The sequence below is a fragment of the Coenobita brevimanus genome, chromosome 25 (genome assembly GCF_032717465.1).
Source record: "Coenobita brevimanus isolate Jiangsu-jjx chromosome 25, ASM3271746v2, whole genome shotgun sequence".
Taxonomy (NCBI): Eukaryota; Metazoa; Arthropoda; class Malacostraca; order Decapoda; family Coenobitidae; genus Coenobita; species Coenobita brevimanus.
The window spans coordinates 4,814,821-4,836,515 of NC_136978.1; the positions used below are offsets into that span (position 1 = coordinate 4,814,821).

The following is a 21,695-nucleotide window of genomic DNA, read 5'->3' on the forward strand; positions in this document are numbered from 1 at the left end:
TATATAACTGAAAATGAGAGAGAGAGAGAGAGAGAGAGAGAGAGAGAGAGAGAGAGAGAGACGTAGGTCAAAGGGAAGTGGTTAATGTTGGTCAGTGATGGACAGGAGTATCGTCCCTGAATAGACCCTAAGACCCCGTCCCATCTCTCTCTCTCTCTCTCCCTCTCTCTCTCTCTCTCTCTCTCTCTCTCTCTCTCGTTGGATGAGGAGGTTAAATATAGGCAGCAGTAATATTCTAAGCAAGGGAAGGAGGAGGGGGAGGGATATGAAGGTCAAGGGAGAGCCGATAACCATAAATCAACTCTCCCTTTCCGGATTGTTTGTTAAAGGGAAGGCTGTAGCTATCTCTTGTACGGATAGGAAGGCACGAAGGCACCCATCCACATACAAGTCCCTCCAGTTGATTCTAGCTGAGAGAGAGAGAGAGAGAGAGAGAGAGAGAGAGAGAGAATGGATAATATATTCTGCGCTTTCTTAATTTGTCAGTGGAACTAATGTCATAATAATGGAGTTTCGAATCATTGTAGAGCTACGAGTGAAAGTGCTAACAATTCTCTGCCAGAGTTGTATCCTGCTGTACCTATTTTCATTTCTTCCCAAACGACAGAGAGTATCTTTAATTCTAATACTGTCTTGTTTTGTGCATCTTGCTGCTCTCACATAAAGAATACACGTAACGCTTGCCATTGCCACCTTCTCATACCGTTTTGTTGTGTAATTCTTATTGCTCTCACTTAAAGAATTCATGTAACTCCTTCCATCGCCACTACATTGAGAGAAGTGGTGGCAAAATTAGCATACGGCTTTACCCTGGGAGTACCTGCATAACTAAATCAAATCAGATAGGAATACACACCATATCCTCGCGCTGAATGGGTCAGCACTAAGTGCCTGACGTTGTTGCGCAGTTGTTGTATCTAGATCCGAGAAGACAATAGAGAAGAGGGAGGGGAGGGGCGTGGGGAAGAGGAGGAGAGGGGAGGAACAAGGGGAAGAGGAAGAAGAGGAGTGGAGGGGAGGAGAAAGGGGAAAAGGAGGAAGAGAGGGGAGGAACAGGGGGAAGAGGAGGAGGAGGAGAGGCAGCAGCATCAGTATTTGAAGCCCCGGCAGGAGGAGGAGGAGGAGGAGGGAAAGGTCGGGGGTCGGGAGGAAAATGTCAGGTGGTGTGCATGGTGGCCTTCAATACAGTTTCCATTGCTGTGGGGATACTCATCTAGATTTGATGCCCAGGATCCCTTCATCTAGCCTAACTTAAAACTGTTCTGATATAGCCAAATATAGCCACTGTATATTAATCTAACCTAATCTGATCTATTCTTGCCCAGCCCAACTCATCTAAGGCCTTGTGAATGACCTTGGCCTAGCCCAGTCAACCCTTTGCGGCTTATATCCCTTAGCTCAGTGGCAGAAAGAGACAGTGCTATGGCTCCGCATCCTTTCCACCATAGCACTTCTTCGTGACTAGCATCATATTATAATATCAGCGTATTGTTACGTCTCAGTGTTCACAACAGAGATATGGAAATTTTTAGTTCAGGTTAGAGCTAAAAGGGTAGTGTTGGTTTAATTCTTGCTGCCTCCAGACGATTTCGTGCAGCTGAGGAGAGACATGTCTGGCTGAAGGTGCTGGAAACAGTGTGCTTTTAAAGTTGGGTGGACTGTTGGCTCTGCGGGTGGTGGTGGTGGCGGCGGCGGAGGTGTTTGGGTGTTGGAAGTGGTGATGATGGTGGGGATGTGTGGGTGTTGGAAGTGGAGGTGGTGGTGTGGGAGTTGGTGATAGTGGTAGTAGTAATGGTCGTGCTGGTGTGGGTGTTGGTAGTTGTGGTATGTTTGGTGGGGATGGTGGTAGTAGTGATGATGATGGTGTGGGGGCTGGAAACTGTGGTGGGGATGGTGGTAGTAATGGTAATGGTGGGATGGTAGTGATGGTGGTGGCAGTAGTTGTGGTGAATTTGGCTGTGGTGGTAGTAGTGGTGATGGTAGTTGTGGTGGGTGATAGTGGTGGTGGTGGCTGTAGTAGTAGTTATTGTGGTGCTGCTATAGTAGGCTTGCTTTTACCTGACGGAACTTGGCCACTTCCACAACTTGGTTACTAAGTCGTCGTTGCATGAGGTAGGAATGAGCCTCCTTGGTTGTTAGTCAAATCGATCCTCCAGTCTGGTTACACATAGCCATCAACTGAGCTGAAAGGGATTAGGGATCATTATCACGTTAGAGCAAATGTCCTGTACGGTAGTGGTGTGTGTGTGTGTGTGTGTGTGTGTGTGTGTGTGTGTGTGTGTTTTATGACTGGTGCTCGTGACCATTATAGAACAGTGATTATGATCCTTATTGTTGGGTGGAAAGAGTGGTTTAAGTGGTGTGTTTTTCGCTGGTGTTCAAGTGGTATTGCTGGTGCTTAGTTGGTGTTAATTGCAGTGTTTCACTGGTGTTACGTGCTGAGTGGTGTTTCTTTGTGGTCTAAGTGGGTTTTAAGGGTACTATTCAGGCCAGGTTAAAGTGAAAAGACTTAAGTGGCGTCGTCTGCTCATCACTGGTATGTAACTTGATTCTTGGTATTAGGTGGTGAGAGTAGAAATGTTAAGTGGTAATTACAGTATTAAGGAGTGTGTAAGTGACCTTTATGGAGAGATAGGGTAATAGTGATCATTAATGCTGGACAGAACGAGTGATGTAAGTGGTATTAAGTGGTATGCTTGTCAGTGGAGTAAGTGGACTTGTTGGTTTAAAGTGGAGGTGTCGGTGGTTATTGATGTCTTGATAGTGTGTGGATGACTTTAGAGGGGTGACGAGTATGCACATAGATGCTGCGTAGACCAAGTGGTGTAAGTGGTATTAAGTGGTGTTCTGTTCGGCGGTGTAAGTGCTGGTGTTTTTAAGTGGTGTCAGTTGTTAATGATATTTGGATAGTGTAGGGTGGGTGACGTAGAATGACGAGTATGATAATTATTGCTGCATAGACTAAGTGGTGTAAGTGGTATTAAGCGGTAGGTTTGTTAGTAGAGAAAATGTTAGTGGTTTATTGATCGGAAGTGGCTCGCTTCTGGTGACCTTTGCGGAGTGGTATGATCATTGTTGCTGGGTAGACTGGGTGGTGCTAGGTGGTGTTATGTGGTGTAAGTGGTGTGTTTCTGTGGTGATAGGTATGCTGAGGGGTATCTTTCTCAGTGTGTTGAGGTTTAGGAGTGTGTTTTCAGTGATATAAGGTGGTGTTAAGTGGTGTATATCTCGTTGGTGTTAGGTGGTGTAAGGTGGTGGTAACTGGTGTATATTTCGTTGGTGTTAGGTTGTGGAAGGTATTTTTTTCAAAGTGGTATCCTGTGAAATGCTGGTGGTTTAAAGTGGAAGTGTCAGTGATTATTGATACCTGGGTAGTGAAGTGGGGGGTTACTTAAGTGTAGTGACGAATATGATCATTAATCCTGGGTAGACCAAGTGGTGTAAGTGGTATTAGGTGGTGTGTTTCTCGGTGGTGTAAGAGGAAGATATGCCGTTGTTTATATATGTCTAGGAAGTGACTTATTCTTGGTGACCTTTCTGGCATGATCTTTATTGCTGGGTGGTGTAAGTGGTGTGATTCGTAGTGGTGTAAGTGGTATGATTCTTAGTGGTGTAAGTGGTGTGCTTCCCGGTGGTGTTAGATGGTGTTAACTTAAATACCGTGACTCATTTTAACTTTCTTACCCCTACCACACGATTTTTTTTTTTTTTTTTTTTTCAGATTAGTAAGGATCTGTTAGGGTGAAAGGATAAAGAGGTGTTTTTCTCAGTGGTGTTAAGTGGTGTGAGTGGTATTTCTAAGTGGTTAAGTGTCGTGTTTCTCAGGCATGGAGTGATTAAATAGTGTATGTCAGTGGCGTTAGGTGATGCAAGTGTTTTGTTTCTCAGAGGTAGTGTTATGTGTGTGTTCTTTGGTGATGTATGATAAATTACTGTATATGTTAGTGGTGCTGGGTGATGCATTTGTAATGTTTCTCAGTGGTAGTGTTGATTTTGTGTGTGTGTGTGTGTGTGTGTGTGTGTGTGTGTGTGTGTGTGTGTGTGTGTGTGTTATTAAGTGGTTTACTCTGTACCTGATGTTTTTTCACCTTAACATGACCCAGATTTTCGTCCTTTTGCATTTCATGTAACCTAATGACGGAAAACAATACTACGGCTCTACATCCTTTCCATAGCACTTCTTCAGAACTAGTTTCCTATTCTACTGTTAATCTCTCGTTACACTTCGGCATTCAAAACGGAGAGACGGCTATTTTAGACCAAGTTAGAATAACAAGAGTATAGCAAATGCATTCTTCATTGGTGCGGTGGACGAAGACAATACTATGGCCATACTAGTACATCCTTTCCATAGCACTTCATGACTACCATCCTATTGTAATGTTAATCTCTCGTTACACCTCAGCATTCAAGGCGGATAGATGGCAATTTTAGGCCAGGTTAGAGTAAAAAGAGTACAGTGTAGTAACCCATTCTTCCTCGGTGCGATGATTCTTTGTTATGCTGTCGGTGGGGAGGTCTTGCTAAGCTGTGGGTGCGTTTATATGGCTGCCCTGTGATTAGGTCAGACTTTCATTTTATTTACCTGAGTGTGTTACTGCTCTCACCCATCCCGTGTAGACAAGTGGGAATAGGGTGATGGTGGTTGTGATGATGATGATGATGGTGATTGCTCTTTGGTCTGGTAGGCCTATCAGCTCCATATATAATAGTGAAAATGATGATGATGATTACACTTAGATGTGGTACTTACATTTGCGTGAGTGTGTTAATACGTACTCTCATCCCCTACGTGTACAATAGTGGGAATATGATGATAATGAGAGTATCTAATCTTCGCATTAGGGTTATTACTCCTGTGAGCCACCACATCTGTTGTATGATGATGATGATGATGATGATACGTATTCTTTGCATACCTCTTCAGTACGATAGGTCATAAATCGTCTGGAGGTAGCGAGAATAAACCCAAAAGTACGTCCTTGTAGTGATGTGGTTAAGTGGGTGCCATTGTAGTATAGGGTAGTAGAGTTGATGTGTTGATCGCGGAGTGCGTATGTAGAGGAGTAAATGGCCTTGTTGCAATTAAGTGTGTGTTAGCAAGACAGGTAGCACGGTGTTAGTGGTGAAGTGTGTGTGTGTGTGTGTGTGTGTGTGTGTGTTGGTAGTGAAGTAGTGGTTTATTGGTAGGTTGGTACGGCTGTGATGGTAGTGATGTAGGATTATTTCGGAAATAAAGGAGATAAATGTAGCAGTGCTGGTAGGTAAATAAGGGGCTTTGTTAGTAGAGTGTGTGTTGTTATTCAGTAGATTAGTAGTGAGGTAGCATCGTGTCAGTAGATAAGTAGGATTATTTATGAGAGTGATTTTTGCTGATGGTATAGAGAGGCAGTTGAGAATGGGAGTGTTTTGGTAAAAGTGTAACAGGTTGGTAGTGAAATTGGAGTGTTTTGGTAGTAAGGGTGAGTGTTGTTGTTGATGGTGTAGCCTAAAGTAGCCTGTAGGGGACTTGTAGCCGAGTAGAGTGTAGTATAGTATAGTGGAACAGAGCAGAGTAGTCCTGAGGTGGAGGAGCACAGAGCAAGCAGACAGGCAACAGAGTAAAGGTTATGGAGGGGAGAGCAAAGGTAAGGAGAGGAGAGGAGGGGAGAGGAGGCTGGAGGAGGAGAAGGAGAAGGAAGAGAAGAGAGGAGAGTAGGGGAGACGAGAGGAGAGGAAAGGAGGGGACACATGTGGAGAGGAGAGCAGGGGAGACAGGGGGGGGGGAGGAGAGGCGGAGACATAATGGATTACATGCAGCGTAGATGAAGAGATAGAGCAAAGAAAAGCAGAGGAGAGCAGAGGCAGAGGTCGTAGTATTGACGTCGGTACAGCAGAGCGCCGCAGACTTCAAGCTGAAATGCACATTCACTCTGGGGGCCTTGCACGCACACGCAATTGTACACCGCCACTCACCCTCCCCCGCGCAAGCACACTCACGCAGTTGTATAGAACCCTCCAGCACACGCAATTGGGTTCAGTACCCCCCCCCCGCACACATTGTACACTACTACCTACTCACCGCCGCTGAAACACATGTGGTTGTACAGCATCGTCGAGCACACGCAGTTTTGTACAGTCCCCTCTCTCTCTCTCTCTCTCTCTCTCTCTCTCTCTCTCTCCCTCTCTCTCTCTCTCTCTCACACACACACACACACACACACACACACACACACACACACACACACACACACCTGTAGCCAGTGAGTCATGTAGTCCGTGGTGATGTAGGTAAACACTCCACTACTGCGCACTGCCTTAATTAACCCTTTCCTTGCCATTAACACACTTCGCTATCTTCGTCAGTCCTTTCCCACAGGATTTCGTTCAGCCAAGGGAAATCCTGCCGTTCGTTTGCCTTGGCCCAGATTTTCGTCCTTTTGCTGCTTGCTTTCACGTTCCTCAGTGGGGAAAAATAGAGAGAGAGAGAGAGAGAGAGAGGTGCAGCGACTATACTTACTTCAGAATGATGATGATGGTTATGATGATGATGATGATGGTGGTGGTGGTGGTGGTGGAAGGGGAGGTGATCATGATATTGTTGATGATGATGGTGATGATGATCGGGGATGGCGATGATGATGATGGTGATTGAGATGGCGATGATGGTGGTGGTGATGATGACGATAATGACAGGGGATGACGATTGTGGCGGCGGTGGTGGTGATGATAGTGATGTGCTGTGATGATTGATGAGAAGGATAACTACCACGTTGCAATACAAAATCTCAGGTGCTGTTCCCTACTCGCCCTCCACGGAGAGTTTGTTTCCTGGAAGTGCCTGATCAACGAGGAAGCCTTTGATATGTCTAGCCTTCCCCCACCCGCTCTCTTGTCCAGGCTGCTGTTATCTGTCTGTCTATCCATCTATGTCTTTATCTTTCTGTCCATCTACCGTCCTACCTACCCACCTACCTACTTTATCTATCTGTCTATCTATCTTTTTACTTTTTGTGTGTCTTCTTTGTATTGTCATATATTTAGACTGACTAGGTTTTCTTGTGATTTTGTTTATTTATATCTGTATAATGATTGCATTTGGTACGGTACTGTTCTTATCTAGTTTGCTAATTTTTCCTTTCATTTTTCCTTTCATTTTTCCCCTCTATTCTCTGCATTTTAATATTTTCTGATGGATTTGGTTTTGTTAGTCTTTTTTTTTCGTGTTTGTTGGTACAGCCTTTATCCAGTCCGTCAATATTTTCATTTTATTTACCTGTCCTCTTTCTGCAGTGGTATGATTTAACATTGACCAGATTTTGATGCCATGCTCTTATTAGTTTATTATTATTATTATTATTATTATTATTATTATTATTATTGTTGTTGTTATCATCATCATTATTATTACCGGTATTATTATTATTATTATTATTATTATTGTGCATATTTGGATGTTTGTTGTCATTTTTTTTTTTTTTTGTCAGTTTCAAGAGTGTCTTTTTATGCTTTCCCAGCGTCTTATAACTATAGATGGATTTTGATGTGCCTTACTCTTTTATTTTTTTTATGCTCTCACTTTTTATCTGGTTTCGCATAGATGTTATATAGTACTTTTTTTTTTACAGTTTTCTTAGCTTTGGCCTGTGCTTCACTTTGTGTGTGTGTGTGTGTGTGTGTGTGGTAGTCGCCCTTCCTAGCCTCGTGTTCCATTCTGGGTGTGTGTGTGTGTGTGTGTGTGTGTGTGTGTGTGTGTGAAGTGTTTTGTGCGTTTATTTTGTGTGATCTTGGTGTTGGTAAGAAGCACATGTGGTCCGGTTTAATAAGAGTGTGTGTGTGTGTGTGTGTGTGTGTGTGTGTGTGTGTGTGTGTGTGTGTTATTGTGAGGATGGTGTTGGTTTGAAGCACATGTGAGCCCGGGTAACAATGGCTTGTGCACACTTTGTCATTGATTACCTATACTGAAGAGTCGCACCACCACCACCACCACCACCGCCACCACTTCACTCCCTCCACCACTTCCACTTCACACCCTCCACGTCTTCCAGTCCCCACTTCGTTTACCTTATTTTGACGAGTCTCACCACCACCAAAACACCTCTACCACTCCCTCCACTTCCACTTTCTCCCCACTCCACTTCCACCTCGTTTTACTTTAACGGTACCTTATCTCTCCTCTGTTCCACCTGTCTCCACTTTGCTTCACCTGCTTTCTCCACTCCTCTTCCATTACACCTCTGGCTCCACTGTGTATTTTATCACTTCTTAATACCTTACCTGACCTTTCCACTCCATTTACCTTGCCTCCACTGTATGTCACCTGCCCCATCTATTCCACCTTAACTTCCACCACGAAACCTCACTCTGGTTTTCCTTCCAGATTTCTTCCACTTCTTATTACCTTCCTAATTCCTCCATTTCATCCCCTCTTCCCCACCACCTCCACTTCACGTAAGTTTAACATCAAGATCACTTCCAATGTTTCCTCCTCGTTTTACTCACTTCACTCATATCTCTCGCTCCCTTCCTCCTTCCCCGATCCGCTCCATTTCATGCCTAACTCCTCCACTTCATCTCCCTCTCCCCCACCTCCTCACTTCACTTAACGTCAGTCTAACGGTAACATCACGTCCAATGTTTCCTCCTCGTTTTGCTCACTTCACTCTTCTCTCTCTCTCCCTCCCCCCCTCCACCCCACTCGAAGGTGCTGGAGAGGGGTGTCTTCACGTGGCGGTAGCGATATAACGAGGCGGTGGAGCTGCCCATTAATACAAACGTCCCTTTATCCCCTCCCTATCTCCCGAAATGGTGATGGTGGCAGCTTGCGGAAGAAAGGCAGCCTCAGCCCTCAGTGTATCGGGATCAGTTTCAGAAGAGGCTGCAACTCTACTACGCCCACCTGAAACGTTACTAACTCTTCCACCTCGCTTGTTAGTAACCCTTCCACCTCGTAACTCTAACTTAGGGCTCTGCTTCATACTGGCTGACTGTTCCTCTCTGTTTTCACCCGCCCCTTCCACTCCACTCCACCCCACCCCATCCCATCCCACACCACCCCACCCCACCCCACTGCCAACAACACAGGTTCAGTTTTCCCCCACTGTGCTCTCCTGTCTCTTTACATCCCCCCTTCCTCTTCCTCCACATTCTCCACTTTCCACCTCTCTCCCACACAGCCCTATCATGTCCTTGTCCATTCCACCGGCAGCATCACATCCACTTTTACTCCACTTTCCTTTCATCATACACGACCTCACCCTCTCCCTTCCTGCACCCCATGTACTTTCCACCTTCCTGTCGTTCTGCCCACTCACGTCCTCTTCCACTCCACTTAACGTCCACATTAAACATCCTCCTCTGCTCCACCTCATACCGTCTTTCCTCTCTCGGTTGCCGTTTTTTTTTTTTTTTTTTTTTTTTTTTCATATTTTTTGTATTTTTCCTTATACATTTTTTTCTACCCATTTTCAGTTTTTTTTTTCTTTTTATATGCTTTGTCTCTCCCTACCCTTGACTCCAGTTTCTATTTTCCCTTCCCCAGTGCCTCTGCTTTTCCCTTTTCCTTCTCACAGTTTCTGGACTGAATTTTCTTTTTCCTATTGCATTTCGCCTACTGCTTCTTCCTTTGTCATTTCCATGTTCCCTATTTTTTTTTTAAATTCCTCTTTCTCCACCTCTCTACTCTTTTCCCCTCCATCATCAGCTGTCTTCCCCTTCTCCACTTATCTACTCATTTCCCCCTCTCCACCTGTCTACCTTTTTCCCTTTCACCACCCATCTACTCTTTTACCTTTCTCCATCTGTCTACTTTTCCCTTTCTCCACTTGTCTACTCTTTTCCCTTTCTCCACCTGTCTACTCTTTTCCCTTTCTCCACCTGTCTACTCTTTTCCCTTTCTCCACCTGTCTACTCATTTCCCTTTCTCCACCTGTCTACTCTTCCATTACTCCACCTATCTTCTCTTTTCCCTTTCTCCACCTGTCTACTCTTTTCCCTTTCTCCACCTGTCTACTCTTTTACCTTTCTCCATCTGTCTACTCTTCCATTTCTCCACCTATCTACTCTTTTCCCTTTCTCCACCTGTCTACTCTTTTCCCTTTCTCCACCTGTCTACTCTTTTCCCTTTCTCCACCTGTCTACTCTTTTCCCTTTCTCCACCTGTCTACTCTTTTACCTTTCTCCACCTGTCTACTCTTTTTTCCCTTTCTCCACCTGTCTACTCTTTTCCCTTTCTCCACCTGTCTACTCTTTTCCCTTTCTCCACCTGTCTACTCTTTCCTCTCCCTACCTATCTGCTTTTCTCTCACCTGTCTACTCTTTTTCCCTCACCTGTCTACCCCTTTCCATCATCTACTCCCTTTTTTCCTTTCCCTTCCGTACACCTTTGCCATCCCCCAGTTTTCCTACCCTTTTCCCATCCCCAGTTCCTTTTCCTCCTTTCCCTCTTTTCGCACACCACTCCCTCACCACCCACACCCCCTTCATTCAGTAATCGAGGTCGGTGGTTACTCTGCATTCTGTAAAACAAACTCGGGACGTAAATGAGTGGCATGGGAAGCTTCGTGGCATATTTTCCTTGGCGATTTAGTTTGCATATTACACTTTTTTTTTTTTTCCTAAACTGTGTCGGAACGTAAGGACATCCTGCTGAACTGATCGGGTATACTGAAGTGGGTTGGAATTTTGGGTCGGATTTCAAGTGGCAGTGGGAGGCTTCGTGACATATTTTCCTTTTCGATTTATTTTACGTATTACACTTTTTCTCACTCTCTCTTTTTGTACGTTACTGAGCTGAAGTATGTTAATTAAGAATATGTATGACAATAACCGGATGCAGACAATAATTTGGTATGAGAATGGTGCCACAAAGCCTCCATTGCCACCTTTGCATTATTTTCCTTTATTATTTAGTGTGAAACTCCACAAGACCTGGAAAGAGACTATAGACCATGACTACACCAGCCCATCCCACTTACCCTCACCCCTTTCCCTCCTTTCCCCGTTCCCATCCTCCTCCACTCCCTCCCTCCATCCCCCACCACCTTCCTCCACCTCCGTCTTGTTGCCACTCCATTCTGCTACACTCTTGAATCCACTTAGAGGCTTTCCACTTTCCTCCTCCTCCTCCTCCTCCTCCCCCTCCTCCTCCTCCTCCTCCTCCTCCTTCTCCTTCATTCTTCCCTATCCTTATTTCTTTCACCTTCACTTTCCATTCTTTCCTTCCTTCCCTCGCTCTTTTTTTTTTTTTAATTCCTTCCTTCCCACCCACCCTTCTTTGATTCATTCACTCCTTTCCTTCGTTTCTTCCTTCCTTCCCTTCTTCTTTCTTCTTTCCCTTCTCCCTCCCTTCCTTTTTTTTCTTTTCATATTCTTTTTCTTCCTTCCTTCCTTCCCTGCCACTCTACTGCACCACCATCACTCCGGCTCATCTCTTTAGGATGCTCTAAAGCTCTTCACTCTCCTCTCCTCTTGTCTCACTCCACTTACCATCGACCCCTCCACCCCATCCCCTCCTTCCCTTCTCCCCCCTCCCCATTCCTCCCTTGTCTTTCTGTCATCCATCCATCCATCTTTGCTTGCTTGCTTTGATTCCCTCCCGCCTTCCTTCTTTCCTTCCATGTTTTTGCCACTCCAATGCACCAGCACCACTCTTGCTCCACTCTTCAGTCCACTCGGAGGCTCTCCACACTCCTCCACCTCCTTTCCCTTTAATCCACTCCACTTACTCGCCCTCCCCACGCAGGTCCCTCCCTGCCTTTTTCCACATTTCCTTCCTTCCTTTCTTTCATTCATTTAATCCTTTCCACCATTCGTCCTTTCTTCCGCTCTTCCTTCCTTCTTCCTTTCTTTCCTTGCATCCTTTCATTCCAGCGACTCCACTGCTTCACCACCACTTTTCATCCACCCTTCGATCCACCGTGATATTCTCCACTCCACCTTACCCTCATCCGTCCTTACCACCTCACCCTCCTCCCACATCGACTTCCGCTCCATCCCCTATTGTTTTGCCCCTGACTCGTCGCTCACGCCTGTTGGACTTTTAATGAAGGCCAACCGTATATTGTCTGTGTATTTGGATTCATTGTTTGTGTATTTGGATTCATTTTCTGTGTTTGGATTCATTGTTTGTTATTCGTCTTGGCATTGTCGAAACGAAATTATTTTATCCCTTGGAAAGTTCGCAACGGAGAGGAGAATCGACTGGCGTTAAGTAGTGTAAAGTATATTAATCGTCAGCTGAGGTTTCGAAGAATTAATCGGGATAATTCTGATTTCCTACACTTAAGAAGGATATCCATTCGGGAGTAAAATTATCTAGCGTAATCCCAAATAATAATAATAATAAAAATCATCATAATAATAATAAGAAATGGTAATAATAATAATAATAATAATAATAATAATAATAAAATGTCTCCGGAGCTTACAGAGTTAAAAGTGTACGTGTTGAGTGATCAGTTGGCATCGTTGTCTTTATAATATAGTTGGATTTATGCATTAGATAGCGTCAGTGCCTCGTATATATAGATGTTTACCTGTAAACATGTATGACGCAATAGCAAACTACGCAGACTGACCGGCGGCGGGTGGACGGTGTGCCAGGGGGGGACGGAGGGGAGTTGGGCTTCACTGTGACGTCAGGGCCCGCCAGACGACGTGACGTCACGGCTCCACCACCACCACCACCACCACCACCCAGCCTTTGTTATGGTTCCAGCCAGTCCTCCGTTGCATTCATTATTCCGCATTTCTAGAGGATATCTTGTATTCGGGGGGCAGTTCTGGCATCGAAGATTCGTTTCGTCTGCCCTGGAAGAGATCGAAGAGGGTTATTATACAATAAAGGCTTGATACCACAGCCATCCAGGCCGCCTTCCCATGCATTCGTTATTCAGCATTTCTAGAGGATTGCTTGTCATGTGGGGATAGTTATGGCATGGATTGTTTCCTCTGTCTTAGAAGATAGAGCAAAGAGGAGCCACTAAAAGACTATAGCTACCCGTCCTTTTGTTATGGTTCAAGCCAGCCCTTCCCTGCGTTTATTGCTCACCATTTCTAGAGGATTAGTTGGGTTTGGGGGTACTTCTGGCTTGGAAGAAAATTTGCGTCTACTGTCGTGGAAGAGACTGAAGATGATAAATTGTGTCTGCAGTCACTGTCATCCACCTCTTGTAATGGCTTCAGTCCGCCCTACCAATGCAATCGTAATTTCTGGAGGTTTGGCTGTTTTTTGGATTGTTCTTATTGGGAAGAGACCGAAGAGGGATATCATAAAGCTCTGCAACCACTGCCATTCGCCTTTTGGTTTCAGTTTGCCCTTCCATTCATTACTCTTCATCTCTAAAGGATTGGTCTTTTTTTTTTAATACGGGTCTGGCGTGGGTGAAGATTTATTTTTGTGGTAGAGACCAAAGAGGATAATTATGAAGTTCTTTTACCACCATCATCCTTTTGTTATGATTTGGGCGGCCCTTTATGGCATTCTCAACTCAACATTTCTATATTCGTTGGGTTGTGGATAGTTCTGGCCTGGAAGATTAGTCTCTTGCGTCGTGGCTGACACTGAAAAGAGACACCATCGCTTACCTTCTCTTACCAATCATGTACTCCGCATTTCTTCCGTTATAAAGAAGATTGCCTGATTTGTTGGGTAGTTCTGTAAGATAATTTGTTTCCCTTTTAGGTGAGAGTGACTGAAGTAGGTTATTATTTTGTTTGTTCATGACATTACTCGGTGTTTGTAGCGCAGTGGTTCTTTTATATTCTGGAAAGAGTTGTTTCCTCTAGTCATGGAAGAGCTGAAGAGGGTAGATAGCAGCCTTTCATAGTGTTTATTAATTTCTTCGCATTTCTAAAAGATAGGCTGATTTTAGGAGTGTATTTCTGGCCTGGAAGATGATTCGTGTCCTTTATCCTGAAGGAGAGGGATCGAAGAGTGGTTAGGGGACCGAGTAGGATCGTTAACCGCCGTCCTTGCTTGTATTAGTTACTTCACGTATTTAGAAGACTGTATTTCCAGGGGACATTTTTGGCCTGGAAGACGATTCGAGTCCTATATCCCGTAAGAAAGGGATTGATGTGGATTACTAAAAAGCTCTGTTGCATCGTTATCTCTTTTCTATCGCTGCTACGATGGTCACTGCTCCTCTTAACTGTCTGCATGCATCTTTCCACCACTACGGCGGGCGCGTAGCACCCGTCTATCATAGCAGCAAGCTCTCATCCCTTTTCTGTCCTTCTCTCTAGTGCAAGAGTTAACCGTTACTCCCAGTCCTTCATGTGTGCAACATGTCAACACAGGAACTGTCTTCCTCCATCTGTATTTCCTGCTGTCTATGATCTCCTGTGTTTCAAATGCAGTTTGTCCAGGCATCTCGAAATGAACAGATCTTGAAATTGGCTCTATGTTATCTTGTTTTTTTTTTTTTCCCCTTGGAACAGTCTTACATGCTTCTGGCCTTTGGTTCCTTCTTCCATGTATAAAAACACAATCGCCACCACCACCACCGTCATCATCACCACCACCTCCACCATCACCAACATCATCATCATCATCATCATCATCATCCATCTTTTGGTATGGTTCCAGCCGTCTTCCATTCCAGTCATTATTTTACACTGATGGAGAACTGGTTGGGTTGGAACTCGGCTGAATTTATTATTTGGCCTCTCTTGGGATTTGGCAGGATTATGAGGTAGTTATGGATTGGAAGTAGAGTGGCTTCGTCTGTCCTTGACATACGGAAAAGAGAGAGAGAGGGGGGGGGGTAGTTTTTTTTTTTATTGCTTTGGCTGTTATTTAATTAGTAACACACACAGACATAGACACACACACACACACACACACACACACACACACACACACACACACACGGGGGAGGGGGGGAGGCATGTCGTCAGTGGCCTGGAATATAATAAAGCACAAACACACTAGATAAAGGATGAACTTGGTACTCTATGTGTTAAAGATAAAGGAGGCGATTTCAGTAGATTAAAGAAGAAATTATAACGTGATAGAAAATATTAGGGAAACTCTATTTATGAGTGGGTAAAATTTCGCCCATTTGTACAGTAATGACGCCTTCAAATAAACACTTATGGAAGGGAAAGTTCAAGGTAATAACTATAGGGAAAACCAGGGAGGAAATGGTTGTAAGGTTAAGCAGAACGTTTCATTGCAGGGTCTCTCTCTCTCTCTCTCTCTCGGCTGCAAGAATACACCAGAAATTACGTCACCGAATGGAGTGTTGAAACTGGAGATGGAGAGCTGGAAATCATATATCACACAGCCTATAGGGAACAGAAGGACCTTAACTCAATAACCACCCTTGCTAATCCATTTCATTGCTTCCATTACACTGAGAATACTCCGATTTGTGCTGTAAAACACACTCTTCAGTTAGTGTACATTAGGTGAACAAGTGTAGTGCCAAGACCTACCACATCGATGTTCAGAATTTCATTAAAGTATTTGGGATCATCAGTGCCTCAGGATGTCCATAAAAGAGTCCACAATTGTCTCCACTATTGGACATTCCCTTGTGATGACCTCATGTGATGTGGATTGTTGCCCCTCCCCCCTCCTTTTTTTTTTTTTTTGACCTAGTATGTCTGGCATCTTGAAATGAACAAGTTGCAGTGTTGTCTGTTCTTGCTTGGATGGGACGCATATTGTGTTTCCTTCATTACACAACCGTTTGCGCTTGTGACACACGCACACACACACACACACACACACACACACACACACACACACACACACACACACACACACACACACACACACACACACACACACACAAAATGTGTGGTAGCAAGCTGTAGAACAGTACTTGCTTGAAAGTTATAACCTGAGGACATGCTGCAGAAACTACACATGGTCATCACTCCTGAAGAATTTGTATCCTTAATGGTAGGAAACTGCAGAACATAATTCACCAGTACAGTACACTCCAGTGGCAGTACCTGTAATTATAAAGAAGCTTAGCTGGCTATTTAAGAAATCTCCACAAAGTTAATTTTGTAAGGATCCTTTTTTCAGTGTAAATGCTCAGTGGTGGAATGGAATGTCTTTATGTGGTTGCACCGATATAACTAGACAGCACCAGTACCTGGTTATACAAGTGTCCCTCATTTACTTCCCCATACTGTAGATTGCAGAAAGGCAACTTAAACATGCAGTCTACTGAGCTCTTGCCCAGATGAGCCTGGGGTTGCTGAGACAATAGTACTTTAGTAGTCACTCCAGCCTCATTGTTATGTGGTAGTTCAGTGGGCAAATGAGACAGTAAAGTCAGTCAGTCTTAAAAACTGTTTAAACTAAATAAAGTTCATGTATACAACCCCAGGACATGACTACATGCTTAGGATATACAGGTTATTACTCCTCACCGCATTGCTCCCCGCTTCCCAGAAACCATTTATATCACAGCTTGAACCATTGCACATTATTACTCACCCCCTCTTGCTCCCCCTGCCCTGCCTTGCTCCATACTCTCCCTTCTGGCCTTGTTTCACTTGGCTGGATATTAACTCTTGCATGTAGATTATCCCTCCCCCCTTCTCCCCTCCCCAGATCCCACCCGTTGCCTTCAGCATTTATGATATCCTCACTAGATGCAGCTATTTCCCTTCTACACCCAACAGTTCCCCCAAGATACTACCCACTGACTAGACTTATCTGTTTCCCTTTAGATTCATCTGTTTCCATTTAGACCCATCTGTTTCCGTTTAGACCCATCTGTTTCCATCATTACCAGTCTATTTCCATTTAGACCCATCTGTTTCTCTCTATATCCATTTACTGTATTTACTTCTAGATCCATCTATTTAGGTTCATCTGTATTTCTCTGGACCCAGCTATTCTCCATTAGACCCCTCTGTTCCCCTTTTGACTTAGCTCTTCCCCTTTTGACTCAGCTCTTCCCCTCTAGACTCATGTATTTCCCTCTTGACCCAGTATTTCCTCTCGAGACTTAAAACTACTCCCCTCTAGACACATCCATTAGCCTCAGCTATTTCCCTCTAGATCGTTCTTTTACTGTCTAGACCCTGCTTCTTTTCCAGGACATTGTTATTTTTCACTGCTCACACTATTCTTGGTTGGCGACATTATTACCAGTTATTTTGGCTGGGCATTCCCTTAATAGTTCTGTTTTGTGTTTTCCTTTTGCAATGTTTGGATCTTCCTGATCATGTTTCTATGTGGAAAATAGGATGATGATGATGATGATAATGGTGATGTGGATGTAATGGTAGTAATGTAATATGATGATGATGATGATGATTAGTGTTGGTGGTGGTAATGGTACTGGTAACAGTAATGAGGATGATGGTATCATTGATAATCATATGATGCAATGTGATGAAATGCAGTGTATTGTGGTGTGGTGTAATGATAATGTGACATTGTGATATGCCATAATAAAAGTGATGATAATGATGACCACATGGCCAAATTGGCCAAAGCTAACTTTTTTCCACTTTGAATTTTTCAGAGATTATGAATGAGGTGATACGGTCGAAGAAGAAATCGGCCAGCACGGACTGGCGTGTGCTGGTGGTGGATCAGTTGGCCATGCGGATGGTCTCCACGTGCCTTAAGATGCATGAGATCTCAGCAGAGGGCATCACCAGTCAGTGTTCTTTATTATTATTATGCAGTTATTGTTATTATTATTATTATTATTATTATTAGTGGTTGTAGTTGCAGTAGTAGTAGAAACAGTAGTACCCAGTAACAGTCGTTTTTGTAGTAGTAGTGGTAGCAGCAGAACTAGCAGTATTGTTGTTGTTATTGTATTTATTATTATTATTTTTATTATTATTATTATTGTTATTGTTACTGTATTGTTATTTTTCTTGTTACTATATGTGATGAACCTGTTTAATATGATGGTTTATGTGTTTGTTTGTTGAGGGCTGGAGAGGGAGGGGGAGGCCGAGGATTAGGTGGAAGGATGGAATGGAGAGATATATGAGAGAGGGGGAGTGTGAGATGGGAGCAAGGCAGAGAAGTGACATTGGACAGGGTGACATTGAGGCGATTTGTCCGTGGCCACCCTTTACAGGATTGAGGCGTCTGGCAATAGATAGATAGATAGTTTTAATTTGAGTATTTTCAGATGATTTGATTAAGCTTACCCACATCAGATGATGTCCTGTTCATTCCAGTTACTGTCAGATACTTTCATTCCATTCTATTTCTTTAAAAATTCACTTACCTGTTTTAGTTGTGGAGGACATCAACAAGAGCAGAGAGCCCCTACCAGCACTGGAAGCCATCTACCTCATTCAGCCCACCAAAATGTCTATAAGCGGCCTTGAACAAGACTTCATCACAGCCAACAAAGCCAAATACAAAAACTGTCATGTCTATTTTACAGAGAGTAAGTATGTATGTAGTTGGGATCTGCTTTAATATTTTCCTCTCCCCATCAAACCTTATGTTTGGCTTATTGATTTTTTTTTTTTTTTTCCTACTGGTATGTACAGTATTTGCAGTGGATGTGGGTTGAAGAATATGTAATGAAATTCCAGGTCACATTGTGAACATGTTTATATAGATTCCATGATTTAATGAACACCCTGTTTACCACTAGCTTCAGTATGTGGTACATTTAATCCCTTCCGTTTCATATATCTTGGCTTATGACAGACAATTTGTTATCAGTAAAAGGGAGGCATCTGGAAGTGAATGGATTATAAATTAGGTCCATGATCAAGTCCCGTTAGTTTATACAGTATTTTAATAAAAACCACATATTAATATTAGAGTGTCAGAGCAGGCGGAAAAATCTTCCATGCGTAATTTACAATAGCTAAAGCTGCAGGTGGTAAAAGATTTAGTGTATAGCATACGGTATGTACACATAGGACCTGTGTTTTAATGATGTTTATTAAATCACCTTATATATGTGTATACTGTACTGTAGTTTGCATGGTATGTAATCTTTATTTTGTGCTGTTTGTTGTTTCATATTGATATTTGTATAATTCATGGATATCTTTTGTGTGCTTACACATATTCTGTATCATTCTGATAGCTTGCCCAAACGAGCTGTTCAATGAGTTGTGTAAACAGCACGTTGCCAAATACATCAAGACTCTCAAGGAAATCAACATTGCCTTCTTGCCATATGAGTGCCAGGTGAGGAAGATGGATTTTTGTATTGAAACTTTGTTGTGTGTTGCTTGTTTGTTTTTTTAATAGTAGTATTGTAGTGTATATATTGAGTAAAGAGTAGCAATTCAGACAATCCTTACTATAGATCAAAGATGTGGTGTAAAATATCACAAGCTATGCCATGCAGCTGATACTGTACTGTAAATTGGAGGAAACTGGCATATTTGCTGCTTAGGTAGCAAGAGAACTTTGATAGGTACTTTCAGTAATTTGCATAAGCTTAACAGGGAACATCAAAAAGATGATTTCTAATTAGGATATGTTTTAGGTAAGGAAAGGATCTTCACATTGGAGGTGAAAGAAGGAAATAGCTAACTACATTTGAAATACCAGTAGTTTTTTTCTTAAATTGATTTTAAGATATTTTATTAACATATTTGTATCTAAATCTGTAGTCTAACATCCCACTTCCATACACTGTCTGGGTCCTTCCTTGGGCATTTCATAGGTTTGGTCCACGCCAAATGCTTGCTGGTGCGGGCAGGAGCAGGCAGCAGTTTTGCATCATTGTAACCCATACAAGTGGTCCTACTGGATGCAGATGGGTGCTAATGAGGATGTCTGTGGGTTACAGTGTTGCAGAACATTCACCCATGCCAGCAAGCCTTGGGTGTGGATACAGCCTTTGGTGTGAAAATTTGGTGGGATGATGATGGTAGTTTATACCATTTTCCCCATTTTTCTTGTTATTTTTTTTTTTTTCTTTTCATATTTCCCAGTCTTCCTCCCTCCTTCCTTCACCATCTCACTTGCATCCTTCACTATTTCAGTCATGCTTATTCATCTATCATTGCAATCACTTCCTTCACCAACACTCCCACCCTTCCATCTCCCTACATTCCCCTCATGTTGTTATTTTTCTTACAGGTGTTCTCGTTGGATTTCCCCAAGGCATTCCCATCATACTACAGCCCGTCACAAGCTTCATCACGACAGGGCACACTGGAACGCATGGCTGAGCAGATTGCCACCGTTTGTGCTTGTTTGGGAGAATACCCGGCTGTCAGGTGGGTAGAATGGAGATAAAGGTGCCTGTTTTCAGCACAGTTTTTGTTGTTGTTGTATCCCCAGGCTTACCTGAATGTGAACCCAGTGGACTGCAGGCTGAAATTGCTCTTTTCCTGCAGTTCACCACCCACCTTTGGGGGAACAGAGAGAGAGCTGAGCAACATACCTATAACTGGGCAGCAAAGTCACCCAGGTTATACGTGTGTCACCTAATGGAGGTGTTTGTCCTCAACACTTCCAATACAGTAAGTCCGTGATGAATGTTGGTGATGTGTTCCAAGATAGCATGGAAATTTAGAAGACAGTTTTTCTGTTATTTGCTGTGAAATTATAACAGAATATAATGTTATATAATGTTAAAATACATGTATCTGGTTTAAATGTTAAAATACATGTATCTGGTTTATACCAAGCACTTACTGTCACAGCTGGTCATTTTTCTTCTTCTTTAGTTGTAGGGCTGAAGGCTGGTCTGTGTAGTTCATAACATTTAAGGATAGTAGACTGACTGATGTTAGTGATAGCTTTATATTATTGATAAACCTCCACAGTATTTAGCTTTGGAAGTTTTTACCCTTTGACACTGATGATGTACAATATTTTTCTCTTCATTCTTTATTCTGCCAGACAACTTAAGTTTAGGAAAGACATCTCATACTGAAAGAGCCAAGGAGGGCTATATTTAACCTTTCCAGTTTGAAAATTCTTTCCTAAGCTAATAAAATCATCTGATAGTAGCTAGATTAAAGCAGGAAGTGTGTCACTGGATTCAGTGGGTTAATTCTGTATGCAGAACAGGGCTATAACTGGCTCCTTCATATTACTAAGCCACCCACATAAAGTTCATCTGTATTCATCTGCTGCCATGTACCAGCTGACTGCATGCAAATATGGTAACCATAGTTTTTTTTTTAGCTGTCCAAACGTTTTTTTCATCACCAATAGACATCCTCCAGACTAAAACTACAGTCAAAGGAGATACGTGTGTAATATAGAACAGTTGTACAAGGTGATTTATGTCAACATTGTACGTTGTGTGGACACCAGTCTCCTTATTGCTTAGGTTTACCTTAAATGGTCTATACTGTACCTGTACTGTTATTTATTTGTTATTAAAATTATAACTGTGTCATATTTTGATGCACTTTCACAAGGATTTAAGCACTTAATCTGAATATACTGACACATTTTACAGTATGAGCCTTTCATTAGATTTTTCACGGTCCAGTAAACAGACATAAAGAGATGAAGACTTGACCACTACATCTTTGGTGCAGAGATGTTAATGAACATTCTCCAACTTCCATAATGCAGCATGAAAATTTAAGGCTGAAAATATCACTGCCATTTTTAGCCTCAGATTTTCATGCCTGATTAAAGGTGAGATTTACAGCGCTTTCAGTCTTTCAGCTCTTAAATATGATCTATTTCAAGTTCTTCAGTAGTGAAAACATTGTCTAAACCAAACAAATTTGATAGCAAAGTGTTTGGTAAGAGTGTAGGTTTTGAATCTATTCATCTC

At 42.9% G+C, this 21,695-nt stretch overlaps 1 protein-coding gene across 2 annotated transcripts in view; it reads left to right on the forward strand.

The window, feature by feature from the left end:
• Positions 1 to 21,695, forward strand: part of Rop (Syntaxin-binding protein Rop) — a 57,306-nt gene that overhangs the window by 25,775 nt on the left and 9,836 nt on the right. For both annotated transcript variants that reach the window (XM_080267800.1, XM_080267801.1), the window contains exons 3-6: positions 17,478 to 17,615; positions 18,213 to 18,368; positions 19,026 to 19,129; positions 20,033 to 20,172. In XM_080267800.1, coding sequence (XP_080123926.1) covers positions 17,478 to 17,615; positions 18,213 to 18,368; positions 19,026 to 19,129; positions 20,033 to 20,172 — 538 coding nt within the window. The remainder of the gene's footprint in view (positions 1 to 17,477; positions 17,616 to 18,212; positions 18,369 to 19,025; positions 19,130 to 20,032; positions 20,173 to 21,695) is intronic.